The sequence below is a fragment of the Lichenostomus cassidix genome, chromosome 4A, assembly GCF_008360975.1.
Source record: "Lichenostomus cassidix isolate B80296 chromosome 4A, HeHo_3.0, whole genome shotgun sequence".
Classification (NCBI taxonomy): domain Eukaryota; kingdom Metazoa; phylum Chordata; class Aves; order Passeriformes; family Meliphagidae; genus Lichenostomus; species Lichenostomus cassidix.
Genome location: NC_139485.1, coordinates 15,362,070 through 15,388,135, shown reverse-complemented (window position 1 = coordinate 15,388,135; position 26,066 = coordinate 15,362,070). Strand labels below are relative to the sequence as shown.

Genomic DNA, 26,066 nt, shown 5'->3' with positions numbered 1-26,066 from the left:
GCAGAAGAGAAAGTGTACAATACACAACAGCCTTTTGACTGCTGGAGTTTCTTATTTCTTTGCACCCTACTTCTAAATGAGAGTTCATTTTCCTATTTTATAATGCTACCTGCACCGATATTAAATAACATTCATAAGCCAAACCAAGGACTTTATTACAAAGGAAACTGTCATTTCTCAAACCTAAAGCCAGAAAGCAAAAAAGAAGCAACTGAAGAAGTATTTCTGCAATTTGCAGATGATTAAATTTTGAAGGTGAGATGCTGTATAACTGCACCAACCATTTATTAAGTTGACTTGAAGAGCTGTAATTTGTGGTGTTTGCCCAGAAGAGTCACCACACAGCCGTAACTGATGATCAGGGATAATAGCCACGGAGTTCTGCACATTTCCAGAGCTCCCTGCTATATGCTGAGAACAACAATATCAAAAGGTTCCTGTCTCCAGCACTGCTGGTGTCAAGGTTAATGAGCTAAAACTTGTTAAATTGATATTACCAAACTAATGACTTTTTTATAGGATGCTGCATGGATTTTGACACACAGGCTAATGTGGAATATTGCTGCTCTTAATTGAATTAGAAGTTATTGCATGTATACAATTAAGATAACTAAAAATGGGGGAGCTGTGACCACACTGTCATCACATAGCTCAAGTGCTTCAAATAACACAGAACTATAGAATCCCAGATTGGTTTGGCTTGGAAGGGACCTTAAATCCAGTGCCACCCCTGCCATGGGCAGGGACATCTTCCTCTGTCCCAGGCTGCTCCAAGTCCCATCCAACCTGGCCTTGGACACTTCCAGAGATAGGGAGTTCACAATCTCTTCAGGCAACTTCAAAATTTAAAATACGGACTTATTTAAATAATATGAACATTATTTTAAAATATTTTTACATCAACCATACCAAGCGTTAAAGAACAGGAAAAATAAATGCCCACAGTCTCCATCCAAAATAGATGAACAAACAACAGGGAAAAAAATTTAATGAATCATATTAAAAGGGAAGGAGCTTATGAAAAATAAATTGCATCTGTAGATGATTAAATTTTGAAGGTGAGATGTTGCATAACTGCACCAACCATTTATTTCAGAGCCATAACTGCACCTAATAAATAAAATACTTTTTTTTAATCCAAACTGAAGATTCACTGCTATCCTGATGACTTGGATTTTCCATTTACATAGTACAGGGCAAGGTTTGGGCTGTAATTATTCAAGGCAGGAAGAAGAGCTGTTAGTTAGCTGGAGAGAAAATCAGTATCAGCTGTGAGCAATAGGACAATGCAAATATTTCTTCTACAGACAGAATCACTGTGTTTAAATTCAGAGAGGCTCATTAGAGATTATCCTCCCAAATATAAGATACCTGCAAGTTTCATGCAAATTCCCTTTTGTTTCAGTAGTATTTTGATATTGAAGTTCATTCTGTCACTGACACAGAAATGCCATTTAACATACAGGACATACCCAGATATGCTTGGTGTTTAAAAAGTGAAATTATTGTGCTATTCTGGTTTTTCCTAAATTACTTTTCTTCCTGGATCTAAGATTTTACAGAGAAAGGCAATAAAGTTGGACTCAGCTTCCAAAAAATATCTACTTTGTCAAAATCCAGAAAAACAGAAGAGGTGCTGCAAACGAGGGGGAATATTTCTCAAGGCTGAAATGCCAAAATCCCCCTCACATCAAATTCTTAGAGACAAGCAATCAACAAACAGATCCATGGGAACTTGCAAGACACTTCTTCCTACTGCCTCTCCAGCTTCCATCCCAAATATGAGAAAATTAATCACAATTTAACTAATACTATAAGCTTTACAGGAAAAGGGGAACAAGCAGCCTCTGATGGCCCATGAGATCAATAATTGAATATATAGCTCTTACACAGTTTCACTAGTCCCAAAGTTTCATTGTCTCCATCCTTAAAACAACCTAGTATCTTCTTAAAAAGAAGAATCTATTTTAATTTTTATATTGTACAAATATGGAACAATCACAACAACCCCCCCCCAATTTTCAATGTTTTAAATATCAATGCTTGTCTGATCTTAAAGGGAAGCTCAACATTTATGTCTTGTCTTGGTGATAAAGTTCATGAATATATAATGAGAGTGGAACAACTCTGCTACTGATTAAATGTCAAAAAAGGTTTTATTGTCAAATATATTGTAAATACAGAAGATATACAACAAAGAGCATTAATTGCAGATGGCTGTGTACAGCTTAAAAAATGCACAGCATCAAGACAGGAAATGCTGATTTTCAGTTTCAACTATCAATTTTAATTTACCTTCAGAATGTACCTTCAGTCAACGTGTACAGAGAGAATGAACCATAAAATAGCCAAACTCAACTGAACTAAATGCTCCACATTCAAGGGCAGATGTTAGTCTATACACTAGGCACATACAGAATTATCCAAAACTCTGGATCTTCATTAGAATTTGTCTAAAGTGTTGTGAAGATTTAAGAGAGATATGATGTGAAAATTTGGTGAGGACAGAGGGAAGGCTGGAATAGCCATCCTCAACTCAGAATGGGGCTTGACTGCCTGTGTATATTTTAAAAAATAAAAGGAAGAAAGTATTTAGAGGCTGTAGTAGTGTGCAGGTGAACACAGGTCAGGAAAATGCTGCTTGCAGGAAATATCAGGAGAATGAGTTCCACAGGTTTCTGGGAGATCACTGTCTGTACAATGGGAGGAATTAATTCTGTGTCCCTATCCCATGCCACTGGCCTTGACCGAGGAGGATCTGAATCAGCTGGAGGGAGGCCAGGGGAGCACAGGGAGAGCTGAGCAGGAGGAGGAAATGCTCAGTGGGAGTTATCAGAAGAGCAGGTTGGTTAATGCAGGGAAGGGACAGTGGGCAGGAGGCTCACTAATTGTCCTCACTGCATAAAGATCATGTTCAGTCACAAAAAGGAATAAACTGCTCTCTGTACCCACAGTGTACAGCACAAGGTGCCCCAAGGAAAAACTTGTAACAAGGAAGATGTGGGGAAAATATTAGGAGAAATGGCCACGACCAGCAAGCCTATGAAATTTCTATATTTTTTTCCCTTTAGATTATGGACAAATCAGCAACTTCAATTATACGGTGCCAACAACATTTTCTTCTCCATGACTAAATGGACCAGGTTTTAATACTCTTCAGTGATTTTATTAATTTAAATTAACCTTCTAACAAATTAAAGAGTAAGAATTTCATGTGAGGGAAAGGCGTCGCAGCCACGGAAATTAAAGCCTCTGGTGGCTAAAGGTACATTTACTCTTGGTCTGAGACAACACTGCTGGTCCTTCCTAATTGTAACTATAATAATCTGATAAACTGCTGCTCTTGTATACAGTTAGGGCTTGGGTTTTTTTTTAAAAGGAGCTAAAAACACAGACTACCCACCTGTATCTATTTTTAATTTGGTAATGACTGTACTTGCTAAAATTCTACCAAAATGTCACTCACAGTTTTGGATTCCAGCTTTTTTTAAACAGAATATGGAGCAGAAAGCATAACCTATTATGCAAAACTGTCAGATGCTTACTTTAAAATCACAGAAATAAACGCATAATCCCGATTTTCTCACGGATCAAAACTTCATTGAAGGAAAATAAAACTTGGATCCAAGTGCTCGAGGAGCCAAGGTGTTCTATAAAAAGCAGCAGGGCTGTGATCTGTGTGTGTCCTGCTGCACAAGGCAGGGATGCCTCGTACTCTGGGGGTGCAAGGAGAGGCAGAATTACTGGAGCCCAGGGTGACTTCTGTCTCATCAAATTCACAGATCAGCCAGACATTTCAACAGCACCAACTGTTGCAAGGAAAACTGCTATGGAATCTCAGCTGCAGAGATGTCAGCTCAGGGCACAAACCTAGTGCTGAATCCTTAACTAAAAACCCACGTTGTTGAAATTTGGGGAGGGGGATTAATGCTACTCCTTTAAGTGAGGAAATATTCCAAATAATCGCACCACAAACATTTCTTGCCTCGAACATAAATTAACGGTACGTTAGGGGACTTTTTAAAAAAATCTGATTAAAACTGTAATTCATGAGACTCCTGCTGTTGGCAGCTGTATCACTAGCACTGACATCCTTTGGGGGACTCTTAGCATGTGGCCCACATCAAAGGTAATATGCCAGTTTTCATCCTAGCTTATATGTGCCTTAACAAGAACAAGAATGTTCCAGACTTGCAGTGTAATTAAAATACTGAAGTACCTTCTATTGTTAAAACATCATTAATGTGAGACTGAAGTGGACTCACTACTGTTAACAAAGGCAGCTAGCACTGATGTTTGATTTTCCTGGAATTCTGTACATCCTTACACCCTGCAATGGGAAATTAAACCAACAGGGTTTGAACACTTTGTGCAGAATGATCAGCAGAGGAGATAGTGTGGAAACAAGAGTGCATACAAGGACCTGGGAAAAAAAGGAAAAGGATGTGTCTGACAGATGGAACTTCCCTGTCCTCATTGTTTGTGCAAAACCTGCAAACCCCTGAGCACTCCTGGCACCCCACACTGCCACAGTTCTGCTGGTCACCAGGGGGTTCTTCCTGCTCCTGGGATGTTTTGGCTTTTTCCAAGGATGTTTTAACATAGAATTCAAGGTGCATTTCAGAGGGGCAGACCTGCATCAGTCCTTTCCCCTTCCCTGCCTTTCTGAGCCCCAGGCAGGAAGGCAGAGGTGTCACCTCCTCCTGTGACAGCAGGGACAGCCTCTCCACACCGTGTCCTTCAGCAGCCACAGGACCCTACTGAAGTGTCTGAACTGGAATCATTTTCCTTTTGAAGTGTGGGGAGTCTAATCTGCCTCAGTCTTCATAAAACTTTACACAGAAAGCCCTAAATTTGGTGTGTTTCTGATAAGTATTGTTCCCCACAGTGCTGTGGAGTCCCTAAGCCTTGCAGAGGAACACAGCCCTTGTCCTGATGGGGACACTTCAGAGCCACCTGCCTTCCTTCAGCACGCTGGGATTGGCCACGGATTGCAGCTACTACCAACAAAAATGAGAATTATAACCAAGGAAAAAATGTAGCCTTGGCTCTACAGAGGCCAAAATGATTTATGACATCAAGACCCAGTAAAGGGAGTAATACTCTGAAGGGACTGTGTGAGCTCAGCCCTCACTCCCATCTTCTGTGCCCACTCCTAATTACTTCATTTACGACTGGAAAACTGTTTTAACAGACAAAATTAATTATTTTGAATAATCCTTCTGAAATATGATATGCATTTTAATTGTATGCACCCTGTCATTAATTAAAGTTCTCTACCTTTTGGTGCATTCGTTCAAAGATTCTATCAGTGACAAAGCAACAATTATACGATTGTTTACTACAAATAAAAATACAGCTAAAGGGTTAATATACTCTTGTGATACACTTAAAGTAATGCTAAAGTGTTTTCATCCGAGTTTTTACTAGACATTATTTTTCTACTCTTTAAAATCAATCTCTTTGTTCCAGGAACACATTTCCTGTCAATAAAATGAAAAATGATATAGATTTAGGAGGATAGTGGTCTCAGCGTAGCATCTCTCATATTATTATTCCAGTATCATCTGTTACAAAGTAAGACCAATTCCCACATCTAATTACAAACAGAATTTCAGAGTCATTAAACAAAATACATTTCCATTAGTGCTGCTGTAAGAAGATAGGGGAAAAAATGAAGATTAGTTCATGCTGCACCTCTGTTTTCCAAGCTTTGAAGATTTAGACCTCTGCACTCTGAGACTATAAATTTGTAAAGGATCTGAAAGGTGATAGACATGTGAAAGCTCTCAATTCTCCTCCGTTTAGCCATACCATTTGCATTTTGTCATGAGTTTATCTTTTGCTGCACTTAGTTCTGATAGCAGATATGGCAAGAATCTGGAGAGGTTGTTTATGATCACGCCGTGTGCACCCAGAGGTACTGGATTTGGTGTCAGGCAGGGCTTCTTAACAGATATCAATCTTGATTTTCTATATTAAATTTGTTCCAGCAAAAGTTTGAAATCATTGTAAGGAATTCTGTCTTTATTAAAAAAAAAAATAAAGTACTTTATGATCTGTTAAAAAAGGAATAACAGTTCTTTGACTTCAAATAAGATAACAACCAAAATACACTGAGGCAACAGATTGTGTGAGATGTTTAACTGCTGAGATATAAACTTACAAGTATATATATTCTCCATTTGTAAACACTTAGCTGTATCTAATATCTAATTGTCATGAATCCATTTAAAATATACCCTTGAGAATTACCCACTCAAAAAGCATTCACACAACCCAGAGCTTCAAGAGTTAATAAAGACTTTTCTAAAAAGAGGCCAATAGAAGATAAAACCTGAATTTGCTTGATCTTTAAACCAGTTTACATTAGCTCATGATGTTATATAAACACAGTTAATTTCATCATGTGTAAGATAAGCATCAAAAACCTGAAAGAGAATTCCTCTCATAGAAAAAGATGCCTTGGAGTTACAGAGAAGAGCACAGAGAATTTCATTCTCAAAATTTGTGTGGAGTTATATTTCCTTTGCTAGTTTTAAAACTAAAATCCAGACCTACTTCACATTTCTCAGAGTTGGATATCAGTCAATCCAAGTATGTAAATATTAGCTGATGTATCAACATTTATGTGTGAATCATCATCTACATTTACTATAAAGTATTCAATCTTCATATTTAAATGAATACTGAAAAAAATAAAGTTAAATTATTCACATGCCTTCAATAGGTAACTGCTTAAGAATGCACCTAAATTGGGACCTTAAAGTAAGTTTGCAGATAAAAAATTCACTTTTGCACTCCACTGAAACTGGGGTTCACTAAAGCCTCCTAAAATTCTTGGTACGAAATCCTGCTCAGTGCTGGGGTAACACAGCACAAAATAGCCCCTGGCACTCACTCTCCAAAAAACCACAATTTGCCAAAGAAAGAGATATCTGCATCTTATTTCCAAACTCCCCACACAGGGACTGTCCTTGGGATAACGGAGAAGGCTCAAGGAAAAATCACAATAGGAAAGAGCAGGAGAGAAAACAGCACAATGCAAGTGAGGTACAAGTGAACCAAACAGCATTTTGCTTCCTAGCTAATGCTTGTGGAGTTGTATTTTAAGAATAAAGCAGCACATCAGCCTGTTCCTCCAGGTTATCAGAGCCTGGCCCCAGGAGGACTCATTTACATCATCCCTAGGGAATTCACTGCTCCTGTCATTCCCCAGCCATGGACATTTTCTGACACACAGCAATGGGGAGAAGCCTTTTCAAGCCCTTATGGTACCTGAATGTTTGAGTTCCTTCACTGCACCTTCACTGAAACACAAAGCTGAAATGAACTTCCTCCCCATCACTTCCATGTGGGCTCAACAAAGTTCCATGAAACCACAACTCCAAGCAAATCCTGAAATCCCAGAGTGTGCTCACTGCCTGAGTGGTGAACCCCCTGTGCAGATCCTTCCCCCTCCTCTCACCTTCCCATCTCCACACTCACCAACACAGGACTGGCTACAAAAACAGTACAGAGCTCTCAGTTTTTAGGATAAAATGTTTTAATGTGTCTGCTAGGGCTGCAGTCACATCTAATTTTGGATGAGACAGCACAAAACCCAAAATATTGTAAATTCTCTCTTGCATCCAGACTGCACATATCCCTCCTGGCCAAAGCACAATTAAAGAAAATTCATAACTATTTTAGAAAATTCCCAACTCTCTGCACAAGTAACACAAGAATACTTGCCTTAACACCAGGAAAAATGACTTCATGAAATCTACATGGTACTCAAGGATTAAAAAAACCTGTTCTCTGGTCCTGTCATTTTCACATTCTTACAATAAAATAACAGCCTTGGCATCCTGCTTTTTAGAAGAAAAGACCTACCTCTTTTGACTTTTCAAGCACTTGAAAATTTTAAAAGAGAAAAACTAAAAAATGCTGACCGTGTAATAGCTGGGTATTCATGGTGGGTGGAGAACATGAAAGGTTACAATATGGATCTGTGCCTACGCGTTTCTTTTCAACTTGAGCAGCATCCTCCTGCTTCTGCTAACTCGGCAATCATACAGCTGACAGATTTCTGGGTTTTCTAAATAATGCATGGGATTTTCTTTTAACATGTCAGTGCAAAAGTATCAATTCTGCCCCTGTGTCGTTTGTGATGCTGATTTTCCTTGACAGCATTCCATTAAACCAATGAGTTTTTTCCCTCCTGATGGTTCCTTAAATATTCCTCCGAGTGATGTATTTGTGGTTTTTTAAACAGATTGTGAAGGATGTTTGCATTTGTGAGAAAACTGCATGGCAGGTACTGAAGGGAAGGAAGGATAAAAAGGTAACACTTTTTTTTTTCTATGAAGAGCTTTTTCTCTGATCCTCATATGCCAGAAGCTCGGGTGTTTTTCCTTTCTTTTCTGCCTAACTTAGCTCCTTGTCTGGAAATTAAGCAACAAGACTCTACATACAGAATAACATTTTGACTTCCTAAGGAAATACCACTGAAACACTTAGTGCTGTTTGATATCCCTCCTGGGAAAGCAAAACACATTTATTAAATCATGCATGCTAGCTCCAAAAGCCACCAGAAGGAAATACCTGCTTCATTCTCTGCTGCTGTCACGACTGCCATGCACTGATCCTTCCCTGCTCAGCAGCCTGCAGAATGTCCAGGTGACATCCCCACTCTCTGTTTTACAACCTCTCCTATCTCACACCTGTACAAATTACCTGCTGCCCTGCCAGTAAAAATAAAAGCTCTGATTTCAAGTGAGTTCCAGATCTCCCCCAGCAATGACATGCTGATTTCCAGAACACACTTCACCTAATTTTGGCGTTGATGAAGGAGCTCATCTTTGTGAACACTTCTGTGCAAGCAGAGAGGGTTTTGTTTTATCAATCTTATTTCTACAGAGCAACAGAACTGGTGACCTGGCTGGGCTGAGAGTGAGCTGGAATCTGCTGCCAGCTGCTCACTCCAGACCTTCCTCCCTTCCCAAGCAGAATAGGAAAAGCCACAGTCACTCCTGGCAACCCTCAGGTGCCACCAGGAAAAGTCTCCTCTCCAAGGACTCACCTGGAGGAGCCAAAAAAGGAGGAACAGGATCATAGATGACTTATGGCCACTGGGAATTTGAGATTCCAGAGGGATGGATTCCTCCCACATCCAGACACCTACATCCCAAACCACTTGGTTCCCCAAATTCACCCTTCCTGCCCAGATGCTCTGAGAGGATGGAGAGGAACACTAAACCGCAAGGAACAGCTAGCACAGGTCAGCTGGACTGTGGGGCCAGAGAGCCTCCAGAGCCACATTAAAGAGATTTTCAAATGCCAGAGAAGCTTTGCTTCAACACTTCATATGATGAGTAGGAAGGTGCAAAAAATCTCTTTCTCTTCTGCAGAGAGAGTGGAAGGAGGACATCAATGTTCAAATGTATAACAACATTCTTCACAGCACTGTGAACTAAAGCATTACTTCTATTAAAAAATATCTGCCAACTTAAATTTTTAGGGAAATTTCTTTCCCTATATTTTCAGTTATTACCTCTTGTAGCATTTCCTTTTAATAAGTTATTTAGAATATTCCAGCACCAAACTCCACCGTTACTGAGATTATTGTAACATCATGAAAAGGAGGTAGGTAGGACTCGATGGCAAAAGCACACCAGCTGGGCTGGAAGCAGGAAAAGAAGTGGCACATTTATTCCTCAATTCCTTAGACACACTTGTAAGATTCAATTCCACACCTGCAATTTCCTAGAGGACAATATAAGATCTGAGGAATCAGTCAGTGATCATGTTAAATGGAGTTAGAGTTCAGATTTTAAACCAAGAGGACAAATTCTGGCTTCAGACAGAGAATTTTTTAAAATTTCCATCATCACAATGATGCACAGAGCAAGAAACTATAGAAGTGACAGGCTAGGCATCAATAAGGAGCAAACCCAAAATTATTTCATACTCCAACAGATACAGATGGGGATTGAAATGAAGATGCCAAGACATCCTCAACACTATTTTTTTATTATACTAATGGCCTGTATATAGTGACACACTTGCAAAAAAAATCTGGCAATAAAGCTTCAGGACTTCATACTGCTCCATTACATTTTTAATTTAAAATAAACAACAGCAAAAAGAGAGTATTCCACTCATCTATCAGACTGTGGGATGAGCAGGAAGGCACATATCCAAAAGTGAAATATTTAGTGGCAATGCAGGAAGCCAACATGCAACACTGAGGTAAAAACCAAAGTTAATTGTTTTAAGTAAAATCGCAACCCTTCGAGTCTTTGTTACAGTAAAAAGGAAAAAAAAAAAAAATCAAAGGAAGCAAAAGGTCCTCAGCTCTGTACAACCATATTTCTGATTTGACAGCTACAATTATAATCATTCAGACATCTATTTCCCACAAACTCTCCACAGCCATAACCTTTAGTGATTAATTATAAAGTTCCAGGAGCAATAGTACACAGACTAATTTCCTAAAACAATAAAACACAGAATTTCTCATTTGGAGCTAAATGAAACACGAACAGGTTGTTATTCATGCTGAAATCTAGATGCAGAGTCATGTTGCAGCCATTACAGAAGCTATTAAACACAACCTCAAATCAAAGAAACTGTAGGTCTCTCTCCTAAAATAAAATGTATTCCTCACTTACGAGGCTTCTGACTCCTTTGCTCTGTTCCTTTCTACCTCTTCTTAGTAAAAAAAAAATCAAAATTCAATTTTCTTCCTCATTTCACATCCCCATTTTATTTTTAATAGTCATTTAAACTGTAAGTCTAGAGCAAAGCAAACAGTTGGTGAAAGTTTCATGCACACAGAATTATCCTGGTGTTCCCTTCACAGCAGATCAAAGTTACAACATCTGTATTAACTTCTAAACAGAATTCCCACTCTCTTCATGCCACACCAAGGCGTTTTCTGTAGAGAGTGTTTGGTAATTCTTCAGTTATTTCATATAGTGAAATGTACTTTTACACTCCTTTCATGGGGGTTTTCCTTTTTGACACATCCTGCTCAATGGAAATCTTTACAACATGACCCAGAAATAAAGGAGGAACCCACACGTTACAAAAATAATCCTAATCTCACATTGCATTCACTGGAAAGAGGGGAAATTGTGATTTTTAATAGGATTATTTAATATTTTTGCTAAGGACCTATTGCTCTGTCTGCAAGCAACACTGGCACTTCAGCCAGACAATCTGTTCTTGGCAATTTCACTGCATTAGGCAAAGAAAAGGGGAAAGAACTGAGAAAAGATCTTTATGGAAATGCCACCTTACCCTCATTCTTGGGCCCCACTGGAACTCCAGCTAAAGTCAGGGGGACTTTCCCCAAGTATTTAAATGTGTGTTGGGTTGGGTGTAGAATTCCCTGAATTGCTAAACCACAGAGAATTCCCTTGTAAAGCCCCCACTCCTGGTGCACTGTCCAAGGGTGTGACAGTCCCCCAAAAACTTCTTGTTCCATGTGGTACCTAAAATAATCACATTAATGTCGATTCTCCCCACATGAAGCACACAACTTCTGCCTGTCAGGTAACACACAAAACCATCACCATTCAAATTAAACAAATTTCACACAGCAGCTTTTAAAACCCTCCATACCAACCCTGCATCTTTTTTGTGTGAAGCTTCCTTGCTCTTCTGTAGTAATTCTGTCTTCAGCCCTTTTTCTTAGCATTCAGAGAACTCATTCTGAGCTATATACAGACTATATGACTTACAACCACTAAATAGGCTTTTTCAGTGGGCTTTTTTTTCTGAACTCAATGTGCACTAATTGATTAGGGTCTGAGAGGTGAATAAGAAATACACATCCTACAGAACAGGAAGCTGGGGAAAGGTTTAATGCATGAGTTAGAAGCCAGCTTTCTTCAATACAGATGAGTACACAAAATTAGCAAAAGGCAATACCACTTTTGGAAAGACTGCTTTGTGCATAATTTGTCATGAATTCAAAGTTATTCCTTTAGAAAATGAGTCTAAGACCTCCCAGCTGCTGCTTTATTGGTCTAATAAATTACCATTTTGATGGTGGGATGCATGTGCAGCACACAGCAGCCAGGCTGTGCCTTGGGAAGGAGGGAATGCCAGGGGAGAGTGGGATGCCATGGGGATCACACTGTGCCTCTCCTCTTGAACTGGCAATGCAAACCAACAGTGAATGTGCTCCCCAAGTGGGAAAAGGGTCTTGTAGGATGCAATTAAAAGTATTGTAACAGGTATCAGAGACAACATGGATCTGTCTTATTCCAGGTTCTCTACACTATCCAAGTGAAAATCTCTTCTATTCACCTGAAGGACATCAGAATAAAGAGTTCCTCTCCAAAGGATCCATTTTGAGCTCACCTTTGAACTCTGTTCTTGGGGTGCTGTGACTTGGGGAGCTAAATTCAGGTTTATATTAAGGTTTGTGTAGCACAGACTGAATGTGCTCCATCCCAGGGCCTCCTGTCCAAGGTGCCTCCAGCCACAGCAAAGGGATTATCCCAACCCTCCTCATAGCTGTGCTTTGCCAATATCCATTCAAGGAAAGAACAAAATGCAGAAAAGCCATGAACTTGGTGATGGAGCTTTCCCTGCCTTACCTTTCTCCAGTGACCTGTGGAATTTGGGAGTTCCAACAACCTGACCTGGAAACTTTCCATCATTTACTGGAGAACTCCAGACTGTGTTATTGCCAATAGGGAAATCTTTTGTTACTATGGATGTATTAGGGGTCTTTAAAGGGTCTGTATCCAACCCTAATGAAGATGATCTTCACCAGTATTTTTCCAAGAACTAGTGAAGGGACCTGTTGGGGGGAAAACTGGAGGAATATGGAGGAGTGAGAGCACTAATTCTGATTTAACACTGGCAGAGCAAAGCTTACAGAACACAAGAGCCCAAGAATTTGAGAGGCAGAGGTGTTGAGAGCTCCAGGGCAGCTCAGGGCACAGATCCCTCACCTGCATTAGAATTGAGCTCCTCGTTTTCTGACTCTGTTCCATTCTGACTCCCACTCCCATGAAGGCTGTTCATGGCCATGAGTTTCATTTTCTGTAGCTTCATAGCCTCTGCCATGGCAGCTGCTGTCAGACCTGCAGAAATATAAATAAATAATATGCAGTGTCATATCACACAGTGTGGCACTGCAAGGTATGAACAGAACATTCCCCTTCAGTAGGAAAAAGTCTCATAAATTCAATGTCCATTCTTAGTCCATTTAAGTAATTCTATCCTGAATATCATCTTTGTTTTGAAGTCAAGTTACTTCAACACACCAGTCTAAGAATTAAAAAAAAAAAAACCACTCCATGTTTGTTCCTATTTTTAACACATGTAGCATAAAGAAATATTTATTTAATGGTGTCCCTTTTGATTATACTTTTAAATATAATTTCCAGTCACTTTGATCACCTTGTCACTTTGATCACTTTCTGGTTGACTTATTTAGCTGCAACAGAATTTCCACACAGAGTAAGATACAGTATTCCTTAATTTCAACAGTTCAAAGCCAATTAACATCTAATAGTACAGCACTGATTGCTCTATTATGCATCCAAATATTATTTTGTCTTTTTTGGGAATCTGTTGGTTTGGATTAATATTACAGTTACTGGAAAACATTACAATGGAAGTATGTAAAAAAACACAACATGGAAAATTACAGAATCAATCCCACTTTTAAGAGACCATTAGGACCAGCAAAAAACCACAGAATTAAGGGGAGTATTGGTAGATTTTCAAATTACTAAAACCCACTTAATTTCCAGTAGTAAAAGAGAAGAAGCAGAGTAACATCAGGCTACAGGTTACCATAATTATCATTATTTTTTTTATTATTTAGATTCCCAGTACCTTCTTTCCATAGGTGCAAAGTTTTTTAAGTTTCATCCTTTTGACTTGGTCAGCAAGTAAAGAATCAGGTTTTCTTTCAGACAGTACCAAATTACTTTCACTCTGGGCAAGATATGAATGAAAATGATCTGAAGTTCTTGTAGGAAAATCCAAGAGATGTGGCCATATAACCAAAAATATCTCTCCAGGTACAACTGTTTATTCACTCACTCATGGATTAAATGGGTTTACTCTTCCCCCCAGAACCTGCTTTTATTATTTGCTACCGAGTTCCACAGAATCACTGAAATGCATTTACTAAAAGCTGTGATTTTTTGGTGGTGGTGCATGTTGTATCAACTGACCAAGGCATCATACATCAACCCAGAAATAAATTATCTCCTTCTGGAAAGTATTGCTTACTGAGAGATTTAGATACTGATTAAAGGGAACTAATAATTTTCACACCCTATCCATAAATTACAACATTCTTTTAAAAGCTGCTACGAATTTGACATTCAGATTAGCTCTAATGGGCTTCACAAAGTTCTCATTATTTTAATAAGAGTTAAGAAAGGAAGCAATCCAGTCTCCATCTGCATGGAGAGGACACATCACCAATGAATGCAGCAATTTGGTCAAATTCAGCAAAAATATTCTGATTAATATCAGTAAATTGGGGTAAGGCTGGACTGTCTGTCCTCCTCCTCCTCCTCCCTGCCCAACACCCACAAAATGCAGCTGCAGCTCCACATCCCACATTCCCAAAGCCCTGATCCCACATCCAACAGATACAACCCACAAGAATTAGGCATTTTTTACTGTTTTATCATCGATATGGCAAAAATTGTATTGATTGAGTTATTAATACACACGAAGTGGAAACATAAAAATAAATCCTGAAAACATCAATAATTTTGTCCTTCAGGTTATTCAAGGCAGCCCTCATTCCATGCAAAAGATCATTACACTGTAATTTTTTTTCAACACCCTTTAAAGTTCTTTTACAAATGCTACAGTTTTTTTAACAAGCAGATATAAAATTCTAATGTTTAAACTTCTGTCTTTATCTCACACACTCTCACTTAATCCATCACAGAATACATCTTCAATGATAAAACTCTCCACACACTTTCTGGAGAAGATGAAATAGTCTGCAAACTTTTTCACTTTTTTTTCATAGGGAAAGGAAGTGGGATTGTTCTTAGAGTGAATTTTACATTGTTTTCAGGAAGTAAAAAAATCCCAAGCTTCATCACAATTCTGAGAAATTGACTGCTTTCAGGCTTTCTAGGCACCTTTTCACTTTATATTTTTAATTCTTTTGCAAAGAATTCACATTCACTTCAATGGTTACAAAAATAACACATCTGAACATGGAATTTTTTATTATAACATATTAGCATTTGTATGTTCCCAGGTATGTACAGATAAACCAGTGTTTTCATCAGGGTCAGTATTCATACAGGTTCTTGATACAGATTAGAAGTCATAAAATTTAATTAAATACACAAAACAGTAAAGAAGCTATTTATAAGGAGGTAAATAGGGAAAATAAATTCACACCTTTAGCAAAATGTTCAGAGAAAATACAAGAAAAAAAAATTATCCAGGGCACTGTATTAAAAAAAAAAAAAAAAGAAAGAGAAAAAAAAAAGGAAAAAAAAAAAAGAAAAACCCCCCAAAACCTTCTACTGAACAGTTGTAGCAGAAGTGTAATGAAGGCAGAAAGGTACCAAGGAACAAACAGAAAATAATAAACACAGTCCCCAAACCACCACGATGCCGCCTGCAGAAATTAAAGGTAATTATTATCAGGCGTTTCCGAGCTCCCTAACCAGACACAGCTGCCATAAGGACACCAGCCAAGAAACAGTGATGGATCAGAAAACTGTGCAGTGCCATCTGCCACACCAAAGTCACTCCACTTCAGCAGCAAAAGTTTCAAGAGTAAAACACAATCCTAACAATCCTGGTGCAGAAAGCACCAAGGTCCTGCACAGCCAGGCACAGCTTGAAGCTGCAGCCAAGATTATCCCTCAGCAAAGTATTTATTTATTCTCTTACTCACTCCCCAGTCTACAGGATTTCTTGCTTGAACTAAAAGCCACGGAATTTGACTGTCTGAGGCACTTTAAAAACAATGCAGTAATTATTCGGCATTTCTGAGAGATAATAAAATTGAGGCTAAAGCAAATGGGTTCAGCAGGAAGGGATGATGCTGATTGAAATGATGGCAGAAAACAGGCAGCAAATCACCCATTGGCATTATCTTCAATTAAGGTACTGCCATGGTTAACATCACTGGAGCTATTATTTAATTTAACTATTAATAAAACTCCTTTCTATAATTGACTCAGCTCGGGCTGGCTGTGGAGAACAGGGCTACTCCTCTACTGACTTATCTAAGGATCTACAAAGAACTGAAGAATCATTTCCATCCTCTTGGATGAATCATTATCTGCAGCAGAACCTCACTTAGAGCACCTCACTTTGAAAAATGTCCTGGAAAACTGCTGTAACATATACATCTATCCCTCTACTTCCTCCTGGAAAAAAAAAAATTGCTAGGGAAACCCACATGCTGGATTACATACTTCAAAGCTTCTGGTTTTTCCTGTCCATTTACACTTCAAACTTTCCTTCCTCCAGCTATCTTCTGGCAGCTGTGATCGATCACCAACACCCAGGAAATAAACTGTGGAGGTTTACTGTCAAACATGGATGTTCTTCACGACACCACAGCACACAGGAGGAGCCTCAGCACTGCCAGGATGGCTTCCACATCTGGATGGTTTCCACATCTGGATGGTTTCCACATCTGGATGGTTTCCACTGGGGCTCCCAGTATCCCCAGCTAGCTGGGCTGGCAGAGAGCAGCTCCTGGGGGGATGTCTGAGTGAGAAATGGGATCGGGAGCTGTGCTTTGTGCACAGGAATTCTATCCAAACTGCTCAGGTACTCCTGCACCATGGTGCAGGGCAGATCCACCAGCTGGGATCTGCTCTGGGTGAGCCCAGGTTTGTCAGGACACTCTGCACCCTCCTCTGAGCAGTGTGCAGCTCTGCTGCACAACAGGGATTAGCCCTGAAATAGCCACAACAACCCTGAAATAGCCACAACAACCCTTCAAGGACACACAAACCACACACTTCATGCACAGGTTGCACTGGTGGGAAATTCTGCAATGGTATTGTGGACAGTTAAACCAGGTGTAAGAAGCAGTTTTCAAATGAAGAGTCTGGATCCAAATTAGACCATTCTCAGCTGATTCAACAGGGCATTGCTTTGCTCTAAATAACCCAGTGTTTGGGGCTGCTGGAGATGGAGCAGAGCTGCCTGTCCTGTGAGCCTTGGCTGCTCCTGCATCCCTGAGCACATCCTCTGCTCCTACAGACAAAGTACATCATCACCTGCAGGCACCAGAGAGCCTCTCCAGCCTCGTCTGCACCCATCAGGGCAGTGGTTAATTGTTTACTCACATCTCCCCTGCACAGACTCAAAGACTGCTGAAGGTTATTCCTCTGTGAAGTCTCAGGAATTATTTCAGAACAAGCAGCATTGTCACTGCATGGCCCAGAGATCACAGCTGGGTTGTTTGCAATCTCCCACTGCAGGGCAGTGCTGAACCACCCTGAGCTCCAGGGGACAAGTGGACAGTGTCCCTCCCCTCCAGGAACATCACAGTTTATTCCTTAGCAAATACCTTCTGGGAGAAGAAGAAACCAAAACTCAATAAACTCCTGCACTGAGTTCCACCTGGCATCTTGGGTGCAAGTGAACCCTCCACGTTTAACCAATGTCCAGTCAGTGAAAACTGGATTTGGATGGCAAATACAAGGGCTCTGAGCTTTTCAGGTGACCCTGACTATCTGCTAATCTCATTCTCCAGCCACAGCTATTTTTTCCCAGTTTCCTGATTAGTCAGACTGAGCCCCTCCTTCATATTAGTTTGAAAGCTTTTCTGTCAAAACTGTGAACGAGTAAATTAACTAAAGGAGAACTATGAGTAATCAAATCTTGAGGTTTGCAATTAATTAAATGAAATGGTGAGTCAGTGAACTGAAAAATGGTTTTCTATTAAAACAAAACATTTAATTAAATTAACAGTCAACACATTGCAATTAATAATATTCAATGGGAAAAATGAAACCCAGTTTAACTGTGCCATATTACTTCAGTGTAACAGTCAAGCATTGTGCATTGGCTTGTTTATTATTTGCATTCAAAGCTGCTATGGGTCAAGCATGCTGTGCTAAAACAGCAACGATGAAATATCTGGTACTATGAAATGTGAGTATGAGAGACCATATTGCAAACAGGGAAAACAATCCTGGAACCTCCAACAAATTAGGCTTTCCAAGACTGGAGAGGAAATGCTCACTTTAATTAAAATTAATACTAGTAAATACATATAATATACTTTACATTTTAGGGATGCCTGCAAAATTTGACTAATTAATTTTAAAAATCACATTAGAAAGTGAAGGCTTCTCTGTAGCTGAAATGAATCATCCTTGCTTAGTGATGAACAGGGAGGTAAAACCCAGCTACTGCACAAAGGACAGTGAAACCAAATTCTTGGAAAAGAACAATAAAATGCCCAAAGTCTTAAAGCAGGTTGGATACAGGTCCAAACTCGAAAGTCTTTTTATTGCAGATTTTTTTCATGTTTGTGAACTGACTCAGCCAGAAACAGTAGGAAGCTTTAGCTCTAGTGTAATGTCATTATTTCAGTGGCTCTGCAAAGATACCACATTCAGTTAATGAAAGTTGAGAGACTACTGAAGATGATCCTTACCAAAACATTTCACACAATATTTAAAAAGTTTGACTGGCCTAACATTTTCAAATACCACCACTTTAAAATGTCAAAAAAATTACATTATGGCAAAGGAGTCCTACTGAGGGGGAAAAAAAAAATCCAAACAAATATTACTCATATTTGCCAGGAATTGTGAGAAATTAAACCTTTCACAGAGAAGCTCCAGTCATCTTGAAAATGTCACAGTCTTTTTTTGAGGGACTTGATTCCCTGCCTTTGTGCATCCCTGAATATTCCCTAGGTAACTTCCCCTCCTGCAGCTGATGGATGGGGACAGAACCCACAGATATCCCACAACCTCTCCATCCCACACCTTGGTTCCCACACAGGTCAGTGGGAGCTCTGTCATCACCCAGGCAGTGATGCTGGGGAAACAGTGATAATGTGATCTAAAGCCTTTGCCAAATGCTCAAGGGATCAGAATTAGCTTTGCACAAATGTTTCTGAGGGCTTGATTCTGCAATCCTGGTAATTTCTGTTTAACGTTGTGCACTCGCTCACCTCACTTTAAAATACAATTTCATGCAAAAGTTCACATAAGCATAAACAGTATTAAAAACCCCTGAACATCAAAACATCCCTGCCACTCTGTGGAACAATGCACAGGAGCAACAGGTTGTCACTCCCTAATTTCACACACATTTAGACAATAGCAAAAGTCCTGATTCTTACAAATCTGGGTGCTCACTTTAAACACAAAAAGAGTGTCTGTCTCTATTATTTAAGCTTCTGACCCCACTCACAACCTCTGTCCTGATCTTATCCCCCCTGCCATCCATCTGGAAGATTGGAAACATCCTCAACATGAACATCTTCCATCAAGAACCGGAGATATTCCACATTCTCCATCCACAAGGGGAGATGAAGCCCCAGGAGCTGTCAGATTTCCTTGCAGAGCCAAGGGGCTCAGTGTGAAGCACACAGAGATTTTAATCCCAGATTTGTGATGATCTCTGAGATGAGCACTCCTGCTCAAGCTGATGCACAGCAGAACCCAGCTGGGTATTTTACAGTTGACTTCCTACCCAAAAAAGGCCACCTGCATCTCGAGTCAAACTCAACTGCAGCTTCCCCTAATGGGGGGAAACAGCAAAATCAGAGCTCTGAAAAGCACTGAGAGGGTTACATTACCTTTTTTCCTTCACTCTTACAGTGGGTCTCATGAGAATTGATTAATTTTGTGACATTTTCTGCTCTTTTTTACAATCTATGTCATGAGAATGATTTGTCAAGGCTGTAATGCGTAATACTTTTAGTATTCTGCACTACTGTGACCTTTACCTTCTTCTGTATATTTGATTGACTGACCACCCCACTTTGGATGTACAGCTTTCTGAAGATGAAAGCACATGCCAGACACAGCAGGCATTGAATTATCACTGAAAAATCATATCCACTTGATAACTTTTACATTCTTCAATGCAGATCTGATGCAATTTTAGTCATGTCATTGAAACTTTTCAGTATAAAATGGAAACTTACAAAATGGGGTGTATTTGAACAGTGTTTTCAAACATCAAGAGAGTGACAAATTCATGCAGAAGGACTCTGATTTCACTTAGGATGAGACAAGTTAAACTAATGCTCAGAATCACCCAAACTCTCAAACGATCTGTTGATGCTTTCATAATGCTGTCACAGACTAAAGATTACTATGAGATAAGGACTTGAAAAATTAAAAACCAAACCAGAAACAAGTTAAATTACCTCCCTGAGAGCAACACAAAATGAATTCCTTTTACAGGAAGAAGAGATTAACTCCAAAGTGCTGAACATTCAGAAGCCACAGGAAAGAAGTGGAGGTTACCATCAACATGTGCTTCTGATTGCAGGACTTTGTTATCCATTTTAGAATATTCTTGAGTTCCTGGGAACCTAAAATTATGTTATCAATATATTAAACCTAACAGTCCTCATATTCACCATGGACATTCTGTAACTTCACTACAATCACAGAAGTCTGCCATGGTGAGTATGTTGCCATCTGAAATCAGAATTTGCTGCTGTTTCTTTTTTCTCCACATGTATTCCCTTTCCCATTACATCGGTTTCTGTGGGTTTCAAGCACTTGTCCATAAGCAGTAATGACAGGGAAACTGCAGAAGTTTTTGGAAGTCCTTTCAGCTAAGAACCTAAAAGTCTGAAAGCTTATCTGGAGGTGGCACAAATCCCTTGAGTTTGTAAAATTAATTGGGCTGGAAGTTCCTCTGAGAATAAGGATATCTTTTTGAGTCATTTCAAGCTACTTCCTACTTGTAACTGGAAAATACCATACAAATACTTGTTTTGTATCAGATAACACAACAGCTCCATTCCAGCTGTCTCAATCCACCATTTTAAAATGACATATTTCAAGGATTTTAAGTGAATAGTGAGTTCCATAAATTCATCATGCTAGAGTATTTCAGGAAAAAGCCTCAACATGCTGTCAGGATCAGCACTGCTGGTAGAGACTGGATTGGAAGAGTGTGGTTTTAGTATTTCTACAATCATGCCCTACATGCTGCTGCTTCCACATAAGCCACTTTCAAGGCTCTGCCAGAATACAAACTGAATGCTAAGATCACACAGAGCTCTTAGCTACTTAAGGCTGAGAATTCTGTGGCCAGTTCATAAAAGCCACAAAAAGATTATGTTTATTTGAAGCACAATAATCTAAGCAATGAAAAAGAGAGAGCCCAGACACTCCTCTCCAAATGGCATTTAATTAACACAGCCTCAAAAGATTCAAGTTTGAAAGCAGCACCACTTAGGAACAGAAATTCCTGGAATATTCTTCTGAGGCCTATAACCACTTTGCAATTCTGGCTGTTGAATTAAAGCAAAATATCAGTGCTTTAAGATCATTTGAGAACCCACAACTTATTCACAGTGGAAAATACTTGGGCAGGGCATTAGGGGATCTCCAGCAGAACCTACCACATTTACAATTACTGCAATTGGACAGAAGATGTAGAACGTAGTGCAGAAACATAATTTTCCTGGAATAGCCAATTCCCAGACGAATATTCCATTAACTGTTCAACGTAAAATAAAGTAACCCTTGGGAGAGCAGGGACCTCTACCTCTTCAAATGAGAACTCCACCTATTGCCACATTATCATCTCTTTATACACTTCTGGCTTAGCAAAATGTGTTGGGTTTCTGGTTTGTTTTGCACTTCATGGAGTGGAAAACCACATTCCCCCAAAGCCTGATGTTCACACAGTGCTCAGGAATGGAGTTTCTGCCACCAAGTCCCTTCCAGCAGTGCTGGTTGTGCTAAGAAGGACCCTGTGGTGCTCTTGACCCACGTGAGGTTTTCCTTTGGAAGAAGGAAATGAAATATCCTGGAGGAGTTCCTTTCATTCCAGCAGGGTCTGGACAATCCAAAGGGCTGTGCCTGAGGAAGGACAAGCTTCCCTGCAATGTTCCCACTTGCACAGCAAATTGCAGGGCAGGAGCTGCCCAGACACCTCCCCAGAGCAGAGCTGGAGCTTTGGGCACTGGGAGCAGGTGATGGATTTGTGCATCCCCAAAGCTGCCCAGCAAAATGAGGAGTTTGCCCACAGGCTGCAGAAAGCAGGGTGAACTCCCAGCCCTGCTAGACCCCAGGTAAAGAAACAAAAGAGCCCTGTTTTCCTCTGGGGTATAAATGAATGACTATTGATCCCCCAGCCAGAGTGTGAGCAATGTCATTATGGAGCAGTGGTACCTCTGCTTGCTTTTCTCAAGCATTTTTTACTTCTGATCTCTCTGGTTTTAAGTTATTTTCCTGCAGTTTTGTTGAAGCTTATTCATGCACATTTACTTGCACAAATAACACGGGAGACAAGTAATTTAGTCCCAATAGGTTAATATCACCTTTGTTTATGAAGTTATGCCAGAATAGCTATTTCCATTTTACGCTGTGCAAGGTAAAGAACATTTTTCAAAGCTGAGACACTGACTGGAAGCTTATTTTCTTGTTCCAGGTGGTGAATAAAAATAACACGTAGAAGATGAACTACACCATTTTTAAAATCTTAAAGGATGTGTCTCTACTCATTGGTCAAGCTGAATTAACTTGCAGCCTTCCAAGCCAAATGCAGGCTCGAGGAGGAGAGAAATAATTTAGTTACTGAATTGAAACACTGAGTAATCTAAAATTATGCAAATATTCTCTTTGCCCTTGCAAATCTTTACATATAAACTCTACTGGTCTTTACTCCTGAGTTTGCACCAGTATAGCAGTTTCATTTCTTCTAGAACTATGGCAACAAACATTTTTAGCTCAGGTTTTGTGCAATAATTTCAGTAGTCAAAGTATGTTCAGATTTTAAAATAGATTCTCAAGAGTTTTAAAATTGAAATTAAATAAATTTAAAAATAAAACTGCATTTAATATAAACTATGTCCAAGATGTACCGAGATATTTTTATCCAATTCAGAAAAATACTGCAGGTATCTGTTCATCCTGCTTTTCCAGAATTCTACATTATATAACTAACCCCTTGCAAGCATTCCTTTTACATTTACTGTATTCTGCAGTCCTCAACCATTTCTCAGTATTAATACTGTACTTCTGCAGCTATCTGTTTAGAGCTGACAGCTTTAAATCTACTTTAAGGCCTTTCCCACATTGCTAAGTTCAGTATTATATATTATTATAAAGTTATCTAAGTAATATTCCAGTGCATTCCCGGTAAGAATTTAACTCTGGTTTTAGAAGTTCAACATGCAAAACATCAGTCAATTTTAAAGCTTATTAAAAAGACTAATTCTGCTTCTTCTACAGATATTTCTCTTAAATAAATCTGTTCAGTATCTATCCACTATATCCTTTAACTGACATTTCCCTAACTGTAGCACTACATTGATGAGAGCAGATCTAATAGACATTTATCAATTAGTATCTGAGCAGTTCAGTATGTTAAACAGAAATCCTAACTGTCATTTTATTCCCCTGTGTATTTTTGGGAACTGCTATGTATTTAAGAAAACCTACTCACTTCCCTTGGGCTGAGGATGGACGTGAGACAGACTCTCCTAATGTGAAGGAACTTAGAGATGACCAAGAAACTTATTTACATTCTATTCAGGAAATAAATAATTTGTCGTTATTTCTTTCAAAAAGCCACCAAACTGCTCATACTTGAGAAGAAAATTAACCTCTTTACTGATTAATCACTAGGCAGCTTTGACTGGCGAAGAGAAAATTGTGTTACAAATGAACAGCTACCTGTTATCAAATTACAAGGCATTTTCATCAAAGGACCCAAAACTGCAGCACATTGACCAGTTAACATGTTTCCACTGACCTGGGGGGATTTTTCCAGTTAAGAGCTTCTGAAGAATGCTGCCTTTTGATTCTTGTCTCTGACACAAAAATGATTGTCCCATTTAGCCACTGCTCTATCACATACATCAGAGAATCCTATTTACTCACACGCTACTGGAACATTAAAACACAATACTGTGATTGTCTCTGGGAGAAAATTCTAAAGATTGACTTTTTTCCTTTTTTTTTTTTTTTCTAAAGGGAGTAAGATCAAAAGCTAACTTTAATAGATGTTTGACTAAGGTCACACTCCTAGGAAATGGAACACTGAAGATGAAAGAGAACAAATAGATTTGGTTTTTGATCTCAGCCAAATGCATTTGGCATTGTTTAGCTTCTATAAAATACTTCAACTTTAGGCTGTATCATGACTAAAATGAATTGGTTGAAGGTTTTAATAGTTTGGTAAGACTGTAACATGTACCAACATTTGGAAAAACATCTGAAGTATTTGGACAGATTTTTTTCCTCACTGGAATGAAGTCAGGTAAAGTCTAAATACTGTTGTTAAGGTTAGATGTACAAAAAAAATTAAGAATAGATTTTCCTAATTTTAGGCAGATTTAAGAGTTACTGTCCACTAGTGCTCTAAAATCAGGACCACTGGTACCTCTAGCAAGAAATTTCTGAGGAAAGTGCAGAGTCTTGAGAAAAAGTAATGGAATTATTCAGATAAAACAAGCAACACACCCTAGCCAAGAGTGCATATCGCATCCTTTTCCCAAATTATTTCACAGTTCTTGGGGACATCCACATTTGTAATCCAAACAGGAGTAAGAGAGGAATGGATTACAATCTACAAACTATTACTTTCAATTTTGGCAGCAATAATGGTGTTTGCTAACTGAAGACAACTTGCTTAATTAAGGAAAAAGATGAGATAACACTCATTAAAGCAATATGCTTAAATCATTACTATTGTTAGAATAAATTAATTATCATTAGCCATCAGAAGAACTGCAGAAACCTCTAAACCACTTAGCAGGCTACACAGTCAAACTTGCCAAAGGAGTTCCATGAGCTCTGACAAAAATTAGTGATGCCAGGAAATGCCCCAACCCCAACCTTCAAAACCACCTTAGAGTTTTGATGAAAATTAATGATTTACACCAAGAATAATTACAATAAAAAATACTGTATCTGAGTTATGCACACATTTGGCCTCAGAAACTCTACAGAAATTACAGAAAGGGAAGAACTTCCTGTTCTTGCTTTCAAATTATTCTATCAGTGTGTTTCAGCAGTGATAAAGAGCTGATAAAGAGCTTTTCCCAAGACACGAGGTCAGGTATTTATCATCATTAAAGGAGACATACCTGACCACAAGCCCTAAAAGTGGTGTGGGGAAGGAAGAGGTGATTCCTCAATATTTTCTCCAGGGCCACTTAAGGTCCAAGCCAAAGGCACCTCTCCAAATCCAGCCACAAATTCAACCACACCAAGCAACCCTTCATTCTCTCCTTCTTTATACCCTTTATTTCTTAAAAAGGGAAAATATCTCAAACCTTCCCCTGTTTTAGAAGGACATGGCCTATTACACTTTTCCTGTTATTTATTACTTTCTGTGGCACATTTCTGCTGCTGAGGCAGTAAGTGATTTGCTGAGCCCACCTGGGCACTGGGGAGCTCTGCAGCAGGAACTCACTCAGCTGAGCTCTGACTCTCCCAGCACACACCACCTGCACCCAGCAGTGCTTCACCTCTGCCACTCTCCAATATCCCAAATATGCACCTCCCTGTAGTCACTGAGCCTAGCTGCAGGACCTCAGCACACAGCCAAATAAACCTGGTTTGTTCCTGAGCACCTCAGCTCACTGCCACTGGAAAATTACAGCCTCAGCCTCACCCTGCAGATCCCACCCAGCTTCAAATGCCACTCAGTATTGATCCACACCGCTGCAAACCTGGTGCTTAAAAATCCCTGCCTTAAACCAGAAGGATTAGCAAGTGACAGAAGAATAATAAAAATCTAAGAAGACAACTGGGTTTTACACCAACACAAGAAAAGCTGCTTGTAAGAGTGTTAAAATACCTTGTTCTCAAGGACAGAAAGCAAGGATGGAAGCCATGGAAGCAAGCTGGATATTAGATTAAGTGTGAACAAGTGCATTTCAGAGA

General features: G+C 39.4%; 1 protein-coding gene across 2 annotated transcripts in view; it reads right to left on the bottom strand.

Moving 5' to 3' along the window:
- The window catches only part of DACH2 (dachshund family transcription factor 2), a 230,583-nt gene that overhangs the window by 66,115 nt on the left and 138,402 nt on the right, over positions 1-26,066 (bottom strand). For both annotated transcript variants that reach the window (XM_085060705.1, XM_085060704.1), the window contains exon 3: positions 12,954-13,085. In XM_085060705.1, the coding sequence (XP_084916831.1) occupies positions 12,954-13,085 (132 nt within the window). The remainder of the gene's footprint in view (positions 1-12,953; positions 13,086-26,066) is intronic.